The sequence below is a fragment of the Trematomus bernacchii genome, unplaced genomic scaffold, assembly GCF_902827165.1.
Source record: "Trematomus bernacchii unplaced genomic scaffold, fTreBer1.1, whole genome shotgun sequence".
In the NCBI taxonomy this organism is placed as follows: domain Eukaryota; kingdom Metazoa; phylum Chordata; class Actinopteri; order Perciformes; family Nototheniidae; genus Trematomus; species Trematomus bernacchii.
The window spans coordinates 6,289,556-6,309,439 of NW_022987608.1; the positions used below are offsets into that span (position 1 = coordinate 6,289,556).

The following is a 19,884-nucleotide window of genomic DNA, read 5'->3' on the forward strand; positions in this document are numbered from 1 at the left end:
AAGCTTCCGAGGCTCATCTACCATGTAAATGCTGTGCAGAGTGACTGTAAGTGCCAGCTTCCAGGAAGACCTCTAAATCTGATAAAAGCCTGGTTTTAGATTGAATGTAGACTAAGATATTTTCATATAGATAAAACATGTGCTTGCATTCTTGCCGAAACACATTGTGTGTATACATGAATGCACTTCATTTCTTATAAATCATTTTGTGATAATTTTACATTGCTAGCTAGAAGGCTTTTTCTTCCCTAGTTTGTGGAGTCTTGAATATGTCAAAAATGTTCCTATTAGTTATACATATTGTTTAAATGCAATTTGTCTACTTGATAATAATCTTTACTGATCCTAAAAACCCTTTTCTAAAGTCAGTTCTTTAAAAACAATGACAAAGGGACATTGATTTGAAACAACATCATTGTAAACATGCCTATTTTTTTTTACAGTAAAACATACTGTTGTGCTAGTCTTTCATAATATTAGGGCTACTCAAAGTTTTAAAACAACAATTTTATTTTTAAAAGAATTAGGTTGGTGATATCTGAGATCTGGTTTTACTAGAATAGACAGCATTCCTCGACAGCAATGAATCTAATGTACGTGTGCAGGTGGTTTTACCTACAGCATAACAAAGCATTTCTTCCCTTCTTGCACTGCGATCGACCTGTAGCTACAACAATAGGTGCTGAGAGCTTTTACAACCTCTCAGTGAAGTACCATTCATTAAAGCACTGTCAGAAGAAATATGAGTCTTGCACTTACTCATAAAACACTTCTTCTTCTGGGGTAGATTTAATACATAAAGGCTATTATCAATGATGTTTAATTTAATCAAAAATACTTATAATGGGAATAAAGGTAGTGATTTGTTTTATGTGATCTCTCTCTGATGACGTGACAGCTACAAAAGACTATGAAGACAAATAGGTTATTTGTGTCAAAAAGTCCTAAAAGTTACCTTCAACATCATAGTGAGATTTGACAGAAGATGATTTTGAAAAGGTAGCTTTCTAGCAAGTCTCTTTTTTTTTTAACTTGTAAAAGAAAAAATGACTTTGTTTTTTCTTTTTTTTGTACATGTAGAAGACTCACCCGTGAAGTCTTCCTGGCACTCGCAGGTGTACCCCCCCTCTCTGCTAAGGCATCTCCCGTTGTTTTTGCAGGGCCCTGAGTAACAGAGGTCGATCTCGGTCTCGCAGTAGTCCCCGGTGAAGCCCAGCGGACAGCGGCAGCGCAGCCCGTTGATGGGGTGGATCGGCCTGAACAGAACCGTGCCGGAGGCGATGAAGGGAGGGGAGCTGTCGAACTTCAGCACCGACACACACTTCATGTAGTTCTCACAGGGCTCCCGAAGGCAGATGTTGTCGTCAAACGGCAACACCTGGAGAGAAGAAGAAACCTCAAGCTTAACATGCTAGTTTATTTTAAAGGTCCCCTATTATACTGTTTTTCATCAATATATTATAGTTCTCAGATATATATACAAAACATGTCTCTGAAGTGTTTTGCTCGAAATACCAAACAGATCATGCATTGTAGCATCCCATAATCCCCTCTGTTTCAGCCCTGTTTCAAAAGTGCTGATTCTCTGTCTGTTACTTTAGATGAAAATAAGGAGCCCCTCCCCACGCCCCTCTGAGAGATATTTGGTTAAAAAGAACACAATGGAGCTCTAGGAGGAGATTCAGGTGATAAGGTGGGGGGGGGGGGTTACCTTGGTTGGTTATTGGCTAATGGTTACACAAGCCAAAACATCGTTATGACATCATGAAGTGGCCAAAATCTGATCAGCTCATTTTCAGACAGTTTTTTATATAAATGGATCAGGACAAAAACTTTTTTCCTGAAACTTTCAGAATCTCTTTACACAGAGGGGGACACATGTTTATGTAGAAAAGACGTGGAAAAGCGGATTTTGCATAATAGGTGACCTTTAAGTTAATGTGTGCATGTATACATGTATACATGTATGAGTTACCTCCTGAGAGGATATGAGCCTGAGCAGGGTCCTGTTGAGGTAGATCTGCTCCTGCAGCTCCTCAGAAGGGAAGAACGTCCCTTTACCCGCGGCGCCTCCGGGTTGAAGCGCCGAAAAGGTTACGTTGAGGATGGAGCCCTGCACGTCAGTGTCGTTCTGGATGTTGAAAACGAAAACGGCCTCCCGTGTGGTGGAGAGCACGGCCGCTACCCCCTCGAGGAAGAGGCTGAGCAGGGGCGAGAGGAAGCGCTCCTGGGACATGTTCTCCAGACGCACCGTGATGCTGTTGGTCAACATGTCGTCAGTGATGATGGTGACACGCAGCGTGCAGAGGGCCACAACGTGATGGATACCGTCTGTAAAAAAAGAGAGAGAGGAGATATTAGAATGTTTGACTTGACAATCAGGCAACTCCCAAGTGGCATTAAAGCAACTAGTTGACAGAAAAGGACACACAACGCAGTGACAGGCAGATATTTAACGACATGAGGCTCAGTGTGTCCTTAGACATGAGGCCAGGATTCAGCAAGGCGAGTGATTTTCTGTGATTTCATACGAACAAAGCACAGGAAGGTCAAATTAAGATGAAATACAAAGACTAAAAAAGCCAAATTAGTTTCCAAGGTTGCAAATCAATGTGAAATAGTTGGGCAATTATTTTAAATTCAAAGTTCATTTAAAAAATGCAAAAGGCCACTATTTGAAGTACAGTATCGACTCAATACTGGTTGGACCCAATCCTATCTCTTCTGCCCCCTCTACACTGCGGTTTAACAGCTTGACTTGTGTACTTTGTATCACTTTTACTGCTAGATTGAATTAAGTTCAGCCGGAGCAGATTCGGTTTGATTCAAGCCTGGGAGTAATTGGATCAGTCTAGGATTTCGGCCCCTAGGGAGGCTTGGGTCTGGTCTCATACCTACTTCTGGCACAACTGTAAGCTCTGGTGCCTATGGAGGGAAACAGGAGGCTATAGGCTACAGAGGGCACAGGCTGGGTGAAATACAGCTGACAACAGGTGGTGGGGCCAGATGAAATTCACAGGGGGTTAATACTGTTGAAACATGGCAGGGAGATGGGTCGGATTGCAGAGCTTTACTGGAGAGTGTGTCATGTGTGTTGGGGTGAAAGAGCCACAGTGAGGTTGGACCACAGACGCGCTGTCACTCTCAGGCGTGGATGAGGTTGTTTCTCAGGACCCTTACTCTCCTCATGCAAACACAGACGCACTGTCGATCAGAGCAGGGTGTGGACAGGCCGGCTCATCAGAGAAGTCTGGAGCTAACTGCTAACTAGACTGGAGGTCAACGACGACTGAACCAGGACCGATAACTCACCATGTGAAGCAACGTGAGGGTCATTTATTTCTGGTTGGACGTAAATCAAGGTGCATGGTGGGCAACAAGAGTCCCCAAAAGCGCACATACAAAATGCACACATGCATTAACAAGTCACTCTGCAGGACGGTGACATTACGCAGCAGCTGTGGTGTAGTGGGCTGCTGGAATGGAGGTGCTCATTCAACAAAGTGCTGAGTATCAGTGGGCTACTGTCTCTGCAGCGCTCCACACCTGTCTCTCCCTGTAAGTCGGGGAAAACTCTGTTATCCCACTTGCCGCCAGAGATCCTTCAACTGACATCGAATACACACACGCTGCATTGACTCAGTTCGAAATGTGTGTCCACAGTGACATGATTATGTGTGTAGAATCATACTTTAGGGAATATAATGCTAATTTGGCGGCACATTTAGATGTTTTGTCTCCGGGTTATTGTACAAAGTATTCAGATTTATTCCTTGCTTGCACACAAACACACAACTCCAGCAATGCTCAGTGTTAAGCTTTTACACGTTGACTGACACAGGGCTTCGACACACAAGCCGAGCTATTTTGTGACTAAGTTAACTATATAGGATTAACGGTACAATACAGTCCGGGCTCTAAGATCTATTATCTTCTCAGAGTAGGGAAGGTAAAGGATGGTGGAGGTGGGGGGTGAGGAGAGTAATGACACCACTTAGCATGTGCAACCACAACTAGATCCAGAAATGACGGACCATAAGGCGGAAAGGATCATGGGATCATGGGATTATGGAAAGATGCTCAAAAAAAAGACAAGGGTGGTGCTGAGAAATTCAGATTCAGATTGCTGGCTTGGCAATCATGCGGCACCAATTATAATAAGTAGTGTATTTTTAAATACTGCAAGAGGAAGGCAACACCTCTTAGCTTTCTGACTCAAGATGTCGTAGTAATATAATGAATATTTGCGACACTTTAAAAGATAGTTGTTTGTTTCTTTTTATCCTTTTGGGGTATCCCAACCCACACTATTTATAGCGCCCACCAGCTGCTAGCATGGGATCACACACACATACAGAGGATGGGCTGAACCGTGGAAAGGGAGTGTCACGGAAAAAAACATTCTATGTGTGTAAGCATGCACACACACACATATAGGGCCCCCCCAGCACAAATAGACACACAGGTTTAACAGGACTTACTACTAGTGAGTGTTTATTAGATGACCCTTTGGGTAAAAACTAGCATCAAAGCTGCCGCGTGATCTCCGCTCTTTTGAAGTATCGTGGGTAAATGTTTATCATTATACACTACCCCTTATCTCTTTTAGCTGGCATGATTACGAGATAAAGGAATAGTGCTTGTAAACAAATGGTTTAAAGCACACTGGTTATTGCACTTAACAGCCTTATAAATATGAATCTAATGATAAATATTATCAGTTCAGTCGGTAGATTGTATTTAATGAGGTGTCGGTGGATTAATTATTAACAGAAATAAAAAAGAGTTATATGGACAGGCCACACATTTTGAGTCCCACAGTGTAGGTGGTGAGGCTCAAGAGGTGATAAGAGCTGTTAATGACCTGTGAAGCAATGACACACTTGTGTTTGCGTATGACCACAAAATGATCGTACACTCGTGCACACACATTAAAGCTAATAAATCGGTCTGTCACCTGTCAGCAGGCTCCCCTGGCCACATAGTTCTGTCTAACACACACACACACACACACACACACACACACACACACACACACACACACACACACACACACACACACACACACACACACACACACACACACACACACACACACACACACACACACACACACACACACACACACACACACACACACACACAAACACAAAGGTCTTCTTCTGTGGTTTGTGACTGTCGTAACCAACCTGAATTGTTGACACGCATTCTGTCCAGCTGTCGCTAAGGGACAACCACACACAGCTCCAGACGACACAAACACCTATATATTTATACTATTATACATATTATCTATATTATATTGAATACTATAAAAGAAGTTTATATAAGATTATTTACTTTAAGAATATTCAAATATCACAAAGGTTCCTATTTGAGACATGGCATTACTATTTACTTTAGTTTATACGGTGACAACTGTGGTGGCCACCCCTGCCAAACCCCAATGTGTAAAATCAACAACAGTGTTTAGTCAGTTAGCGAGAACACTAGTCAGTAAAACAACAGAACAAACAAACATTTGTAGCTGCGACAGGTTTCAGGGAGGTGACAAGCCCACCAGAGAGACACACTTCCCCCCCTACACACGATTCCTGCCCTCCTAACGCTGTATTGAAAGGAGAAATCAAGACAACGCATTACTCTCTGATATGCTGTTGCTTTCAGAAAATGTATCTAGATTTGCTATCTTTTATTGTTTTGTTTGTGTCTGGGTCCACAGAAGAAACACCAGAAAAAATGTTTAACCTGAAGCTATTCCTTTCTTCAGTAGCCGTTACTCAGCTGACGAGGTTATTTCCCTCCTGCTGACATTTATCATGACTAAACAGAATGGTAATTGAGAGCTTAAAATGTTACAAGCTCAAGGGAGGCCCGCCATTATAAAGGCAGGAAGACTATACGACAAGGCATTGTAAAAAAGATTCTCTGACATTTTTGGCCCCGCAACACTTTTTACTGCACAGTTAAGGTTTTACAGCAGAGCAGCCAATGAAAACGTGTGTCAGGTACTTTTTAAACACCAACGAGCAGCGGACAACTTTCTCCCCCTCCCTCTGTCTCTGTCTCACTCTCTTTTGAAGAAAAGGTTTCACATATTTGAATCAATACAAAGCCTGAACTTGAGTGGCTTTCAGCCAATCACTGAGCAGAAACTCAACTGTCAGCTCCACCTTATTGGACACACCTGAACACCCCCAGCCTATCAGGAAGGGCAAACAAACAACAAGCCTGACTTTAGAGGTGGCCAAACACACATTCTTTGAACAGTTCAATATGACAGCCAATTGTTTCTTCTGTGTTTCCAATAAAACACTCCAGAGATAGGAAATGACAAAACAATGGCTTTGCTCAGAGTTGAGTTCAATAAAAACTTTCTTCCTGGTCTTTCTTCCTCTCATTTCCCTAATCTCTCTTTGTGTGCCCATGCTCCATTAAAACATTTGACTTTTTCCTCAAAGGAAGCATTGCCATCAATGGTCATTCCAAATGTTCTGTTCAGAGGCCAACAAGATGTCAAGTTTCATCTCCCTTTCGCTCCTTTTCTCTCTCATGGCAACCAGCGCCAACATAGGATCGCATATCAGCAGCCAGCAGACACGCTGACAGACATCCTGTACGCTGGTAGCTGAGGGGAATCACCCTGCAGAAATCACACTGTAAACGTAATCAAAGCACCATCAATCAAAATACGTCTAGCCAGATTAACAAGTGAGAAGAGATAAACAGAAAGTGATTAGTGAATCAGACAATGAGTATTGGTAACTGAGGTCAAACTTTTTATTTCGCAAATATTAGCTATAATATTAATCTGGCTTAGTCCCCACTCTCTCTTAAATATATATCATTAAACCATACATGGAATTATTTAGTGTATTACCTCATGTGCAGTCAAACTTTCTTACAGGTTATTCTGGTAATTAACCCAGCAATGTCTTCGAAAATGTGTAGCACTGAAAAAGGCTAGTTTGGCTCTGTATAAAAAACGATACTAAATCTGCAGGCCTTTTATAACTCTATTCTTAACCTACTATATGTTGTTGGTACAAAAACTGAAATGTAATAGTTGATTTAATAGCAGTTTATGAACTTTTGGACGGAGCCAGGCTAGCTCTTTCCACCTACTCTCAGTCTCTTTGCTAAGATAACTGGCTCGAGCTTCATATCTATCAGACAGATATAAGAGTGGAACAAATCTTCTTATCCAACTCTTGGCAAGAATATCTATAAGCGTTTTTCTTAAATGTCAAACCTTGACTTTAAACAATTGCCGTTTCAACTCAAAGCTCTGCAGGAAGAGGCTTCTAGAGCCACAGTTTGATCCTGCCCAGGAGGATTGAAAAAGCTGAGTTATAATAGCATTCTGTATTACCCCGGCTTCACATATTCCAATGATAAAGCATATGTTTAAAATGATTAAGCTCCTTTAGCTCGTTAACCATGAAGCAGCGGTGATTTCAAATGCAAATAAAGGTTAACCGAGGGTAGATGATTGACCACAGGAATGCAAGAGGCAGCAGGTTCACAGATACAGACCAGAGAAAGAGAGATATATATGGATTCTCAGACATCTATAATCTATAGGTCCATGACTTTATTTCATTTCAGGACTTATAACAACACCATTTTTCAAACCAAAGAGATCAAATTCTTGCAATCGGACATGATGATTCTCGAGAGGCCAACGCTTAAGTTAAAATAATAGCCAAGAACACATTAATCACAGCTTTATGTAAGAAGTTGTGATTCTACTCTAAAGCCTCTGTCAGCTTACACTCACAACACGATTGAGTTTCTATCTGCTGGCACTGCTGAGTGTGTGAGTACACTCGCTCATATCTAGAAGCCCTCAGCGAAAGACCCTCTCATCCCCTTTACAAGCAGTTGGCAGTATTCTTTCACAGGTATGCCCGTCTGTCCGCCTGAATGAAGTGTTGAGCAAAGAGGGGGCTCCGATTTAATCACTCACACATACAGATGGCGATAAACTTGACGGACATGGAGGACATCGGCGGCGAGAGGAAGGGTAAGGATAATATACTGTGTGTTATTTAATATGCAGCGTGAGTAAGATAGGGGCAATGGAAACAGCAATAAAGAACAGGAGGGAGATGAATTGGGTAGAGTTTGTGTGTGTATAGACATCATTATTATCTTATAATGCAGGGGGCTGATTAATTATTGTCTCAGAGTTACAAACTGTGTGTGCATGCTTGATCATATATCTTCAGGACTACACACAAAGTCACAGCTGTTGCACTCTAATTTCCCCAAAACACCTGCAGCACTTCAGGAGGCTAAACATTTCCCCTCTGTTCCTTCTCTCTTTCCCCTTTCCTAATCTTCATCCTTCACTCAACGACCACCTTAGTGGGATTAGCTCCCGCTCTCTCTCATTCTTTCTTGGAGCCTTCATAGGGGGAGAAAATGGCAGCAGGCACACAAAAGAGTCCTTTCACCCCAGGAGGGAGTAGTGGAAGAGGGTAGGGAGTGTGGGTGAGGTCTGGGTGTTGGGTGGGTGGGTGTTTGCCCCGGGGTTGTCAGAAGGATAACATCCCAGAGAACAGGTGGGATTACACGCACACACTGACTGAACCAGGATCAGTGCTTGGGACTATCAAACAGCCCTGACAACAGGTGGGAAGGAGTCAGAGTCCTTTGGGTCACACAACTTCCAAACCAGGGAGGTAGTAAATACATTTTGAATTCAAATAAAGAGACCAAAATAGAACCAACCGTTCTCGTTGTGATGAGAAGATGTCTCATTGTAAGACCATTGCGTGTCCTTCCAATTACTCTAAAAAATAAATCTGGAAAAGCTAAGCAGTTCTTTGTGATGCGTGTTTTTTTGTTATATCAAAATGCTCTCACACACAAGCTCTTCCTTAAAACCAATGTCAATTTAAGTTTACCATAAAATATTTTCTCTGCTTTCTCTCAGACATCAAATAGAATGTATAGTACTATACTTAATTAGATCAACAAGTTGCGTGGCCTTAGTTTGAAGTTGTTGCCACATCAAATGTCTATAAATCCAAGGATTATACTTTAGTTTTCAAAGACATAATATATTGTCTTCTTATCGCAAGCCCATTGCAAGAGCAGATTGCACTTCTTCCTAAAGGCCTTGATTAAAAAGAAAATAAATAGTCCCTCGCATTAAATCTGGCAAATATTTTCCCAACATTCAGTGTTCCAACATCAAGCAAAGCTGCTGTTGTGCGTGAGTCGGACACACAAAGACATGGAATCCAAAAAGATGCTTTAAGTCACAGTTAAAGAAATAACTAAAGGCACAAGCCATCAAACTGCCAGTATTAACAGCTGCATTGCTAACAGTAATCTGTTCCATCTGACAATACATGGTTGAAACACATCTCGTGTAGGCAAACGGTTAGAAGCCCTCCCTACTTTGATAATGTGAGACCTTTGGCTTGGCACACGAGGGAGTTCAGAAGCCTGTTTCAACTTCTCCTCCACCTTCACCTTTAAGCAGAATGGACTTTCACAAGCCCTCCACAAGTGCCCTTAGCGGCTGTACTCAAGCAGAGCACTCAGGGGCATCGAGTGCCAGGCAAAGAACCGACCCGGCTAGAATATCTATGTCCTATTTAGGATCCTTGGGAGAGAGCCGTGAAAAGAATAGCAGCACTGTTCCCGTCCAGACAATACTAAACGAGCCCGGATGAGGATGCCAGACAATGCAAAATGAGCCCAAATGAACACCTGGTTTGTTTCCGCGCCTGAGGGTTGACTGGTATTAGTGCACTTGTTCGCTCAATGCATGTTCGACTTTTGCCAAAGAAGGTAATTAATCACGGAGATACTAGAGAGACCTTGATCAGCGGAGTGGAGATATGGACATGAGATTGAAAGCAGAGATGGAGGGAGAAAAGGCATCAGGACTGGTGTTGTGACAAAGCAGATAGTAGCAAACACATTCTGTTGTCAACAAGTTTGAGAAAATGTCCATCAGTATTGAGTAAGGTGGGCAAACGACATTGTGGGAAATTGGATTAAGCCATCCAATCTGCGTAAATCAATGAGGAATACATTCTTTGTCCATTCAATCTGGCGGGTGTCATGCGATACTTGCATGGTTCACACAAACTCAATTATAACATTTCTGAGCATAACACCAGTTGTGCTGCCAAACACCATGACCGGAGAACAACCAGGCCTAATAGAGCACTACCAAGCCCCATTAGCTTTAAATGTCCAGGCACTATCAAATCACTGTTGTTGCAGCCCCACTTTTATAATCGATTTTAAAACACTGGTAAATCCACTTAGCTGCTCCTCTCAGTCACTTATCTGTCAGCCGTCCCCCTCCCTCACCATGCCTCTCTCCTGAGCCGAATAATCAAGTTAAAGCCTAACGCTTATTCTAATTAAAGGTTCAAAAGGTTACAGCTTCCAGGTGTCGTCACATTCTGTTTTCGCCGGATGATGTGGTGGCTAAAAAAGAGAAGAAAGAGAACATCTCGCCTTAAGGCAAAGAAGTGGGCGAAATTCTGCCCAACACACTCTAAAGGTTAATTACCTCCACAGGAAAAAAACAAACACTTTGTTCTGTATTGATTTTACAGCTGAGGGACAGTTTAATTGAAGATCTCTATAGCAAAATGTAAATAATCTTATATTGAAAAGAAAGGGGTGCAAGTCTAAACATGACCTGTCATCACCTCCAGTAGGAAGCTAGCCGTCGACATAGTTTGAAAACGAGAATGAGCATCATAATGCCCTGTCAGAGCTGGGAGATGAAAAGAAGCACACTATGATATGGCTGTCAATTTGTTGTAAGGTTTGTTAACTTGTGAGCTGTCAATCAAACTGAGACCACCTGAAAAAAGGGTCTCAGTCAACTTCCAACTGGGTGCAGTTAGCTTGTGGTGTGAAAGCAAAGCAGACCAACCACAGGAGAGGATAACATGTAATTATAAAATGAATACATATTATGCTTAAATACTCATAAATGATTGTCCGCATTGAAGCTCAACAGTCAAATATTAAGTTAAGACTAAGACACCTCTTTTTCCTCCTGATTCTCCTGGTTTGCACATTTTATTGACATATGATTTCATGTGAGATACAGCAGGATCATCGATTTACTCAAGTGTTTTAGATGCACACAAACACCGACACATGCATTTTGCAGGAATGCTGTGTCTACTGATGTGTCACCATGTTGAGTCCTTTCAGCGTGTGTGGTCGGCTCATTAGCATTAGCACCATTAGATCTTCCTAAAGGCCTTATTCATGAGATCACAAAAAGGTGAAAAGTCAAACAGGCCATTCTCTGGCTTGGAGAGAATCACTCATCTAAAACCAGGAATGCAAACACACACATGCACACACAATATCTAAAGGCAGTGAAGCCTGGTTAACAGTTGATCAAGCTAAATAATAGACAAGCATTTTTCATGACAAACAAACGTGTGTACATATATATATATAAGTGTAGAAAGCATACACTCACAAACACACCACTTTTATTTACATGCTCACACTGCTCGTCCCCTCACTCTCTCTATCATTGATCCCGTTTGATAAGCTAACAGGGAACAACTAGTTGGTTAGGTGGGGGTGCACGCTGATCAAAAGCCTCCTCACAGGTCGACCTGCACCGCTCTCTTAAGAGCTACCCAGCCATGAATGGCCTAATAGGACCAAAGTATCCATTACACCGACACTAGATCCTGTCTTTCTCTCTGACTCTGTGTTAGCGGCTCTCTTCCCTCGCTCATCATTGCATTCGTCTTTGTATTTATTTTATTTACTTCTATAAAACGTTTTCGGTGTGGTAAAATAGTACGATTTTAACTGCCAGTTCAGTTCAGAAAATCAACAACTCAACTGCAATAATATACAAATCAATAAAATTAATATAAGGTCATTTTGTAAACATAAACTTTTTGTAAGTTCCTGACGGTGCTTTTTTCCCCGTCTCTTTCCAACTCGCCATGTCCCTCCTGTCTTGCTCTCTGAGGAGGTGTCGGGTTTCAGTTATTGTTGGTGCTGGTTACTGATAAATAGGGTGCCTAGTTACCAGCCAACGCACGATTGGCTCTTTTAAACAAAGCAGGGTGAAAAAAAAGAGAAGAGAAGAGGAGGGGCGGTGTAGGGAGGTCGCCCTGGGAAACCATGAGACTTGTGTCCGTTTAAATAGAGACTCGGGCAAATCTCCAAGACGTTTGTGTGTGTGTGTTCAAGTGTGTGGGTGTATGCGTGGATGGAGCTGTTTTCAGGGGACAACGCTCAAGAGATGCCCCACTGACACTCCTGAATACCCCACCAACACATGCTGAATGCCTGCTAATACCCCCATCTTGCCTCCAAGCCTGGCATAATATACAATAAATCTTCCATGTTTTTTTACAACCAATCGGCAAAAGTCCAAGACTTAATTTATAATAATTCAAACAAATTAAAGCAGCAAGTCCCCAATAAATCCAATAATCTTGTTACATTCAATACAAACAAGCCATGGTGGTTCAATTATCTAAGCTAAAGGTGCCCAATAAATTCAGAAAATACAACAAAAATACTGTAATCAAGCCATACATTTAAAAAGATCCTAATATGCTATGACTTAATTCAGAAAATTGCAGACAATAAAAAAGTAATCCCCAATAAATCCAATAATCTAGTTACATACAATGCAAACAAACCTTGGTTGTTTAATTCCCTGAGCTGAAATTGCCTTAGAAATTTAAAAAGAAAACACCAAAAATACTGTAATTTTTTTATGCTATGATTATGATATGACTCAAAATTGCAGACAATAAAAAAAATCTTAAGTCCCTAAAATAATTAAAATAATATCATTGATATATTCATAGTTGTCTAGGTTCTTACCCATCAGGTGTAAAGATCTTAGAAAAGTCTTAATAAATGCTGAAGTTACTATTCTGAGGGAAACTACACATATCCTCCCCTTTTTGTTTAACTGCCCCCCCAGCGAGTGGCCTGTCTGCTAGTTACAAGGTTAGCACTGGATGAAAAGAATACCTGCCATTTCTCACTTTGTCTGCTGTCAACCCACGAGGCAGCAAAAAGCGAGTCAAACAGCAAAGAATAGAGTGACCTCACAAAAGCAGGCTGCTATAATTGTTACTTTTCATTCCTAATTAGCCACGGTAAAACTCCCGAAACTACCTCACCCTCTGTTCTCCTGACGAGTATTCGAGGCCTGGAGGCTCGCTCTTAAGACCTGCTGTCAACTTCAGGAAGTCTAGAGAAACACTATAAATTGTTAATGTATCAGCCGGAATTTTGAGGCTGTCAGAGGACGAGTGAGAGCTAACAATTATCAGAGCAGCAGCATTCACACTTCGCGGCTTGTAAACTGTGTTCAAAGATTGAACTGTATGGTGGTCCTTTAACTTACAACACTTAAGAGTTTCACTGAATAAAATTTGGCTTTTAATAAACATTTTGGCCATTTTTAGCCTTGTTGTTAGTGGCGCCATTCCTCTCACTAGATTTAGATGGTGGACAGAAACTAAGTATTTTTACTCAAGTACTGTCACTAAGTACAACTTTGAGTGACTTGAACTTTTCTTGAGTATTTCCATTTTATACTACCTTATACTTCAACCAACAACAATTTGGTGTCAAATATTGTACTTATATAAATCAATTAATTAATTATGATAATTATTATAAATCAATTAATTAATTATGATTATGGAGTAGGTTACCTGGCAGTGTAATAAGTCTTACAAATTAGCTCCTTTACTAGCTGCTCAAATGGTGTACACATTATTGCACCACTAACTATAATCCAGTGATATAATATATGCTACTCTGCATAGTAGTACTATTATTTTAGGTACTACAAATAGTTTATGGGCTTTATGGGAAGCTGAGATTGCACTCTAAATGCTTGGCTAATTGCCCTGCCTGACATATAGTATAAACACATGCAGTATATCAGCTGTTCAGACGCTGTGGTCCAGCCGTTCTCCCCAGCCAAACATTTGCTCAATCAATGAGTCACTCATTCATTGAATCAGCCAGTCAGATTCACTGATTCATTCATGCGTTCAGTCCACCATCGGTTAGTCAGCAACCAAGCCAGGCAGCAGATTGGATCTGTGATACAGACGCAGATGGTAGGGCTGAGGCTCGCCTCACAGCCCACCTGGAGCTGCTGGCTGCCAGCTGACCTCTTGATGTTTCTATCCTCTCTTGGCCCGGTGCCGTCACGGATTCAGCGAGGGCAACTGAAATACCTTACCCTCTCTCTTTCCTAATTTAGGATACAATAAAGTAGAAGGAGATTACGGAGGGTGGCTCAGGTGCAATTCACAAAGACTGTTTGTGTGCCACATGGGTTCTTTGTGTCTGGGTTTGATTGGCCCTTTCTTGGTTTTACTGGCTTACAAGAGGAAAATGAACAGAAATGTAACACAAAATCGAAAGAGAGAGTAGGAATCTTTGCTTTCATAACCAGAAAGAAACAGCAACATGCAAAGTACATACTGCATGAGCAACACTATTTGAATAGAGCCCTTTACATCCCATTTACAACACCCTTCTCTTTATGAGATATGGCCTCGATGGGGGTTGCAGAGGACTAGAGAGGAGAGCAGTGGTGTAACAAAGCGGTACGCTTGAGCGGAGGGGAATAATTCCTTCTCACCGGGAGATTCTTTGAAGTCAGAAAAAGAGGGAATGTGAGGGTAAAAAAAAGTTGAGATGCCCCCCACCTCTTTCCTCCATCCTCCCCCCTTCCTTCCTTTCTCACCTCCTCCTTATTTCACCTCCCTTCCTCTCCAGATTCATCCACGTCCCTCGCTTCATCTCTTATCACAGCCAGAACTTCCATCCCCTCATCCTACATCTTCTTCCACCTCCTTCTCTCCTGTTTACTTCTGTCCTTCACTCCCCCCTCCCCTCTTCTTCTCCTCCAAAGGGTCAGTTAAATGTCAATGTATTGTGCTCGGTGACACGGCTGACAAGAATGGTGTGTGATAATGAGTCAGCTTCAGGAAAGAAAAGGAGGGAGGCAGTTAGAGGTATCAGTTTCTGTCAATTTACCACTTTCTTTAGAGAGAAGCTCCCTAGCGCTCTGAATTCAAATAGCTATATCAGGCAACAAAGCTTCCTTAAGGTTAACTTAAAAGAAAAATAAATCAAAGTGAATTCACTAGTGGCTACATGGAGGTTAAGCTTTCCTCCTATAGATATTTCTTCCTGACCAAAGTTTTCCAGTTGCTAATCCGGATTATTTTTACCCGTTATGGTTTGAATGAGTTACCCATACATTGAACATGTTCATTATCCAGGGCTTGTGTGCAAACCCTGAAGTAATTCCTCAGAGCTACTCAGCAGAAACACTACACATATTAATCCCGATTCAGATTCAGTTAAATGTCCCTTAAAATGTGACAGAACGTTTTTTTTAGCTTGGGTGGTCCCACTAGTTCTTACCAACGTTGACAAATTGTCGGCATTCCTAACTGAAATTGAGGTAGCAATTACTGTCATCACACAGTAAAGCTAAGTATAGCAGCTTCTTATTATAAGGAAAGCAGCTGGATGCAAGGTCATCTTTTGCTTTTATCTTCAACTTCACATTGTTAACATAATGAACTGGCAATCGGTGTTTTGAGTTCTTCCATTAAGGCTAAGACGACATCTTGACAACTACAGATTACACGTGTTTCTTTGTGGGAGACAACAATATTCTTGTAATCTTAAATTACTTCTCCTTGTCATCCTGCTACTCCTTCGCCTTGTCTCTCCTCTCGTTCAGGGGGATTTATCAGGGCGGGGGAACGGTAAATTATGACTTCAGCTGAAGCCTGCAGGTACACGCCCCAACATCACACAGCTATTAAATCGACCCCCAATGAGACACATTTTAACGGTCCCACAAATTACTGTCAGCACTTCACGTCAATCATTCCCAAATACAGAATATTTCTGCGTTTGAAATAAGGAAAAGAATGTAATTGAAGTTAAGGGGTTGTGTTATGACATGTTTTGATGATTTCAAGGAGATGATATGTGTTATATATAAAGGACAAAAAAACAGAAGCTTGTCTGTCTGTCTGTCTGTCTGTCTGTCTGTCTGTCTGTCTGTCTGTCTGTCTGTCTGTCTGTCTGTCTGTCTGTCTGTCTGTCTGTCTGTCTGTCTGTCTGTCTGTCTGTCTGTCTGTCTGTCTGTCTGTCTGTCTGTCTGTCTGTCTGTCTGTCTGTCTGTGTGTGTGTGTGTGTGTGTGTGTGTGTGTGTGTGTGTGTGTGTGTGTGTGTGTGCATGTGTGAAAAGAGAATGTCAATGATGTTCATGCACATCAGTTATTTCTTAGGAATTACCATTTTAAAGCACTTCATGTGTTTAAAGTACATATTTGAAAGTCGACACACACACTGCATGTATGCCCACAAGCATGAATGTACAAGCACACACACACATACAGCTGGATGTTTCTTGGTTTGGCTGGCAGGTGAAATCATTTCAGTGGTGGAGGTTGGAATGTGGAATCTATTAAGTAGGAAGAGATGTCTTCTGGTAATACACAAAGGAAAGTGTGTGAGTGTGTGTGTACAGTATGTGTGTCAGACAAAGATAGAGTGTGTGCTCTCTATTGATCCTATATTTGCATCAGTTCACCAGTTGTTTATCCAGGTTTGGGGCCTATATTTTGCAGAGAAAAGTTGGGGTTTGTATACTTAAGAGAAACAAGAGAAAACAGAGTATAATTAGAATTCTAGAGCTGATGTGTTAACATTGAAACTATTGAGTACTGTATTAAAAAGCAGTAAAGAGTGTACAATACAGGAAAACTTCAATTACGCAATGCCAGAGGTATGCCCGTGTGATGCCTGCCCACGGCTACTGTCATCGCTTTAGTAATAACAGGGCATTTCCACTTTATCAGCCCCCACTGAGTGAGTGACTGCAGAGAGCAGGTATGGATGGTATTACAAGGGCTGACTGTTTATACATGTACATGTGAGAGTGTGTGTGTGTGTGTGTGTGTGTGTGTGTGTGTGTGTGTGTGTGTGTGTGTGTGTGTGTGTGTGTGTGTGTGTGTGTGTGTGTGTGTGTGTGTGTGTGTGTGTGTGTGTGTGTGTGTGGCAAAATATGATGATCCCAGCCGTAAACCAAGTTGCCCCGAGGTCAAACCAGAAAAACTAACCACAGCTATCCGCTTTCATTTTATGGACGCTGTCTTACAAGACTGACAGGCCTTGAGTCATATCAGTGAGTCCTCCGCATATGTGAAGCGCATATATGGTAAAAACGCATCGCTACGACAGATTTGGTCCATGGAAGAGTGTAAAGGAAGAAGGGCAGAGGAGGAAATGCTAAATGTGGTCTCACTACAAGAAAATAACAGAAACACAAATCAGATTTTTCATATTAAGCTGAACAAAAGGGGAATTTAGCTTGATTGTTTGATTATTTAGCAAGCTAGTCCATGTCAAAAGCTTAATTTGATCAATCACCGAAAGTCCTTTAGTATGCTACTTATTTGGTGAACAACACTTTGATCAGCAAAATCAAAAGATTGATACATTAGCTAACAAGCTAACTATAGCTTCTACTGAAATTTGGCGGGAAAGTGTGACACATGCTGAAAGGAATATTTTAAACATATTTTGAATATGTTCATTTGCTGTCTTTGATACCAGATTGATACTACTCTAACATCCGTTCATTATACAAAGCTACAAGCACGAGACCGTTAGCTCGAATTTGAGTAGCAGAAAGAGTGGAAGCTTTACTCTTTTTTGTCCAGCAGCTGTTTCCTTCTGTTTCTAGCCTCTTAGCTGTAGCTTCGTATTTAGTGTACAGAAATGAGCGGTATATATTCCAACCATCTGCAACATGCAAACTATACATTTTTGTTGAAACACAGTACAAATATTCCACTTCAATGTTCAAAGCCTTATGCAGCAGGCTGAATTTCTACACATATACTCGAACCATGCACATATTCTTCAGCACCGAAGGAATGTATGCATGTATAGGTGTGTGTCCATGTAGTGATGAATGTGTTGAGAGCAGCAGTATGCCAGGCATGGAGAGCCAGCTGTCGGACCCCGGACCCTCAGTAAGTTAAACTGTAAGCACCAGGCTCCCAACTCATTCCTCACATCAAACACATGGTTGAGCTTGGAAAGGCATCTCTTGGGCCCCGTGGTATCACAGCTTTACCCCCCAACCAGTCCACCAACCACATGTGGTATTAGATGTTTGGCAGATTACTCATAACCCAACGATCAAATACCTTAGCATGTTTTATAATTCAAACATGAAGCACTCAAGATCCATGTCATGCCGCATTTACACTGCATGGTTCGGCTCAATCTTTTCTTTATTTCGTTTTCCAATGCTGAATGAACCCCCTATGTATGCAGGATTCTCAGACAATCTCCATGGTGACGCATAGTGAAACTGCTGTGACTTAATCTTTAACAAAACACTTGCCTTCATCAATTGTAGGGCTTAATTCTGCCGGTTCAAATGAATTCAAAAATGGCGTTTGCTAATGACGGTAGCCAAGCTTTTTGAGAAAAGCAGGGTTTTACAGGATGTCCGGTGTTGTATATTTACTTTTTTCTTAAATCAAACCACTACACAATTAGCTAAGAACCTTGATACCAAATATTGAGGACTCCTGATCCTGAGAAAACCACTAGCACCAACAGCTCACATCACAAGACCACAGACTTTACTAAAGCCTTGTAAAGACCAACAAACAAGCTGCCATTTGTAATTGGGGTCTGAATAATAAACTAAATAGGATCAGGTTATCCCACTGAATACACCTATAGTTAGGAAAGTAACATCTCAAAACGAACTATTGGTGTCAGAAACCACCTTTGTTTCAAAGGAATGTGCTTAAAAGTAACAAACATCACTCTGATCCCTGTAATAAAAAGGTCCCCACTGAATGTCTTAAGTCCATATTGAGATGTCTTGTCCCGTGAGCCCATTATAACCTGTGTGACCATCGACACGTCGAGACAATCACTTCACATACACAACACAAAGTGAGGGCTGTCGGTTGAAAGGCCATCAGCATTTGAAGACTCACACGCAGACACACACTTTTGACGTGTTAAAACTCAGCCCTTTCCTCACCCGCGCTTTTCGCATTAAAGCAGCTCATGGGAGTTTGGTATGGGTACTGTATTCTAATATTGAGGGAGACAGAGGAAATGTAATTGTGTACTGAAGATAAAATGCAAATTAAGTCTGACTCTTGACTGTGAACTTTTGTTTATCTGAACTTTGGGCGTCACCGCAGACTGAAATGTTTATTTTCTACCTGCTTTGGTTTCTCTGCCTGTATCTGTTATTGAGGGGGGGAGAAATCCATGAACATGAATTTCCGCATGACCTCAGACACAAGCTTGTAAATCATTATTCAGACATGTAAATCATTATTACAGTCTAATCATTAAGTGTTTCTGTAAGGTAAGGTTATAATGTGTCATACAGTAACATTACATACAGTATTAAAAGATGAGAACTACCCATCGGATTATCCAGTTGTTTATATTAAACAGCAAAGTAATTAATGGGCGTATGAACTACTTCAAAAAGGTGAAAATGTAATGTCCCCCATGTTCATGATTATTTTCCTTGAATAGATGCTTTTGGAAATATCAAAATATGAGCATGTGAGCAATTGAAAATAGTAATATTTTTATCATTTTATGCTCTTTCATAAATAATGACTTTTTATTTTAGTGGACTCAAAGGTTAGAACAAAACAAAAGTTCAGGCAAATCACAGAAACAATGTCTGAGGAACAAAAAGCCATGACTTTAAAAAGACAAATTAAACCAACTATTGCTTATCCATGTCTTATAAAAAGGGCTTCTGTCTCTTTTACATATTTTCCGGAGAAAGACAAA

The 19,884-nt window shown here is 41.2% G+C and overlaps 1 protein-coding gene across 6 annotated transcripts in view; it reads right to left on the reverse strand.

Annotated features, from left to right (window-relative positions):
* Positions 1-19,884, reverse strand: part of celsr1a (cadherin EGF LAG seven-pass G-type receptor 1a) — an 81,298-nt gene that overhangs the window by 45,582 nt on the left and 15,832 nt on the right. For all 6 annotated transcript variants that reach the window (XM_034131429.1, XM_034131428.1, XM_034131426.1 and 3 more), the window contains exons 2-3: positions 1,976-2,331; positions 1,090-1,378 (exon numbers count right to left, since the gene is read on the reverse strand). In XM_034131429.1, coding sequence (XP_033987320.1) covers positions 1,090-1,378; positions 1,976-2,331 — 645 coding nt within the window. The remainder of the gene's footprint in view (positions 1-1,089; positions 1,379-1,975; positions 2,332-19,884) is intronic.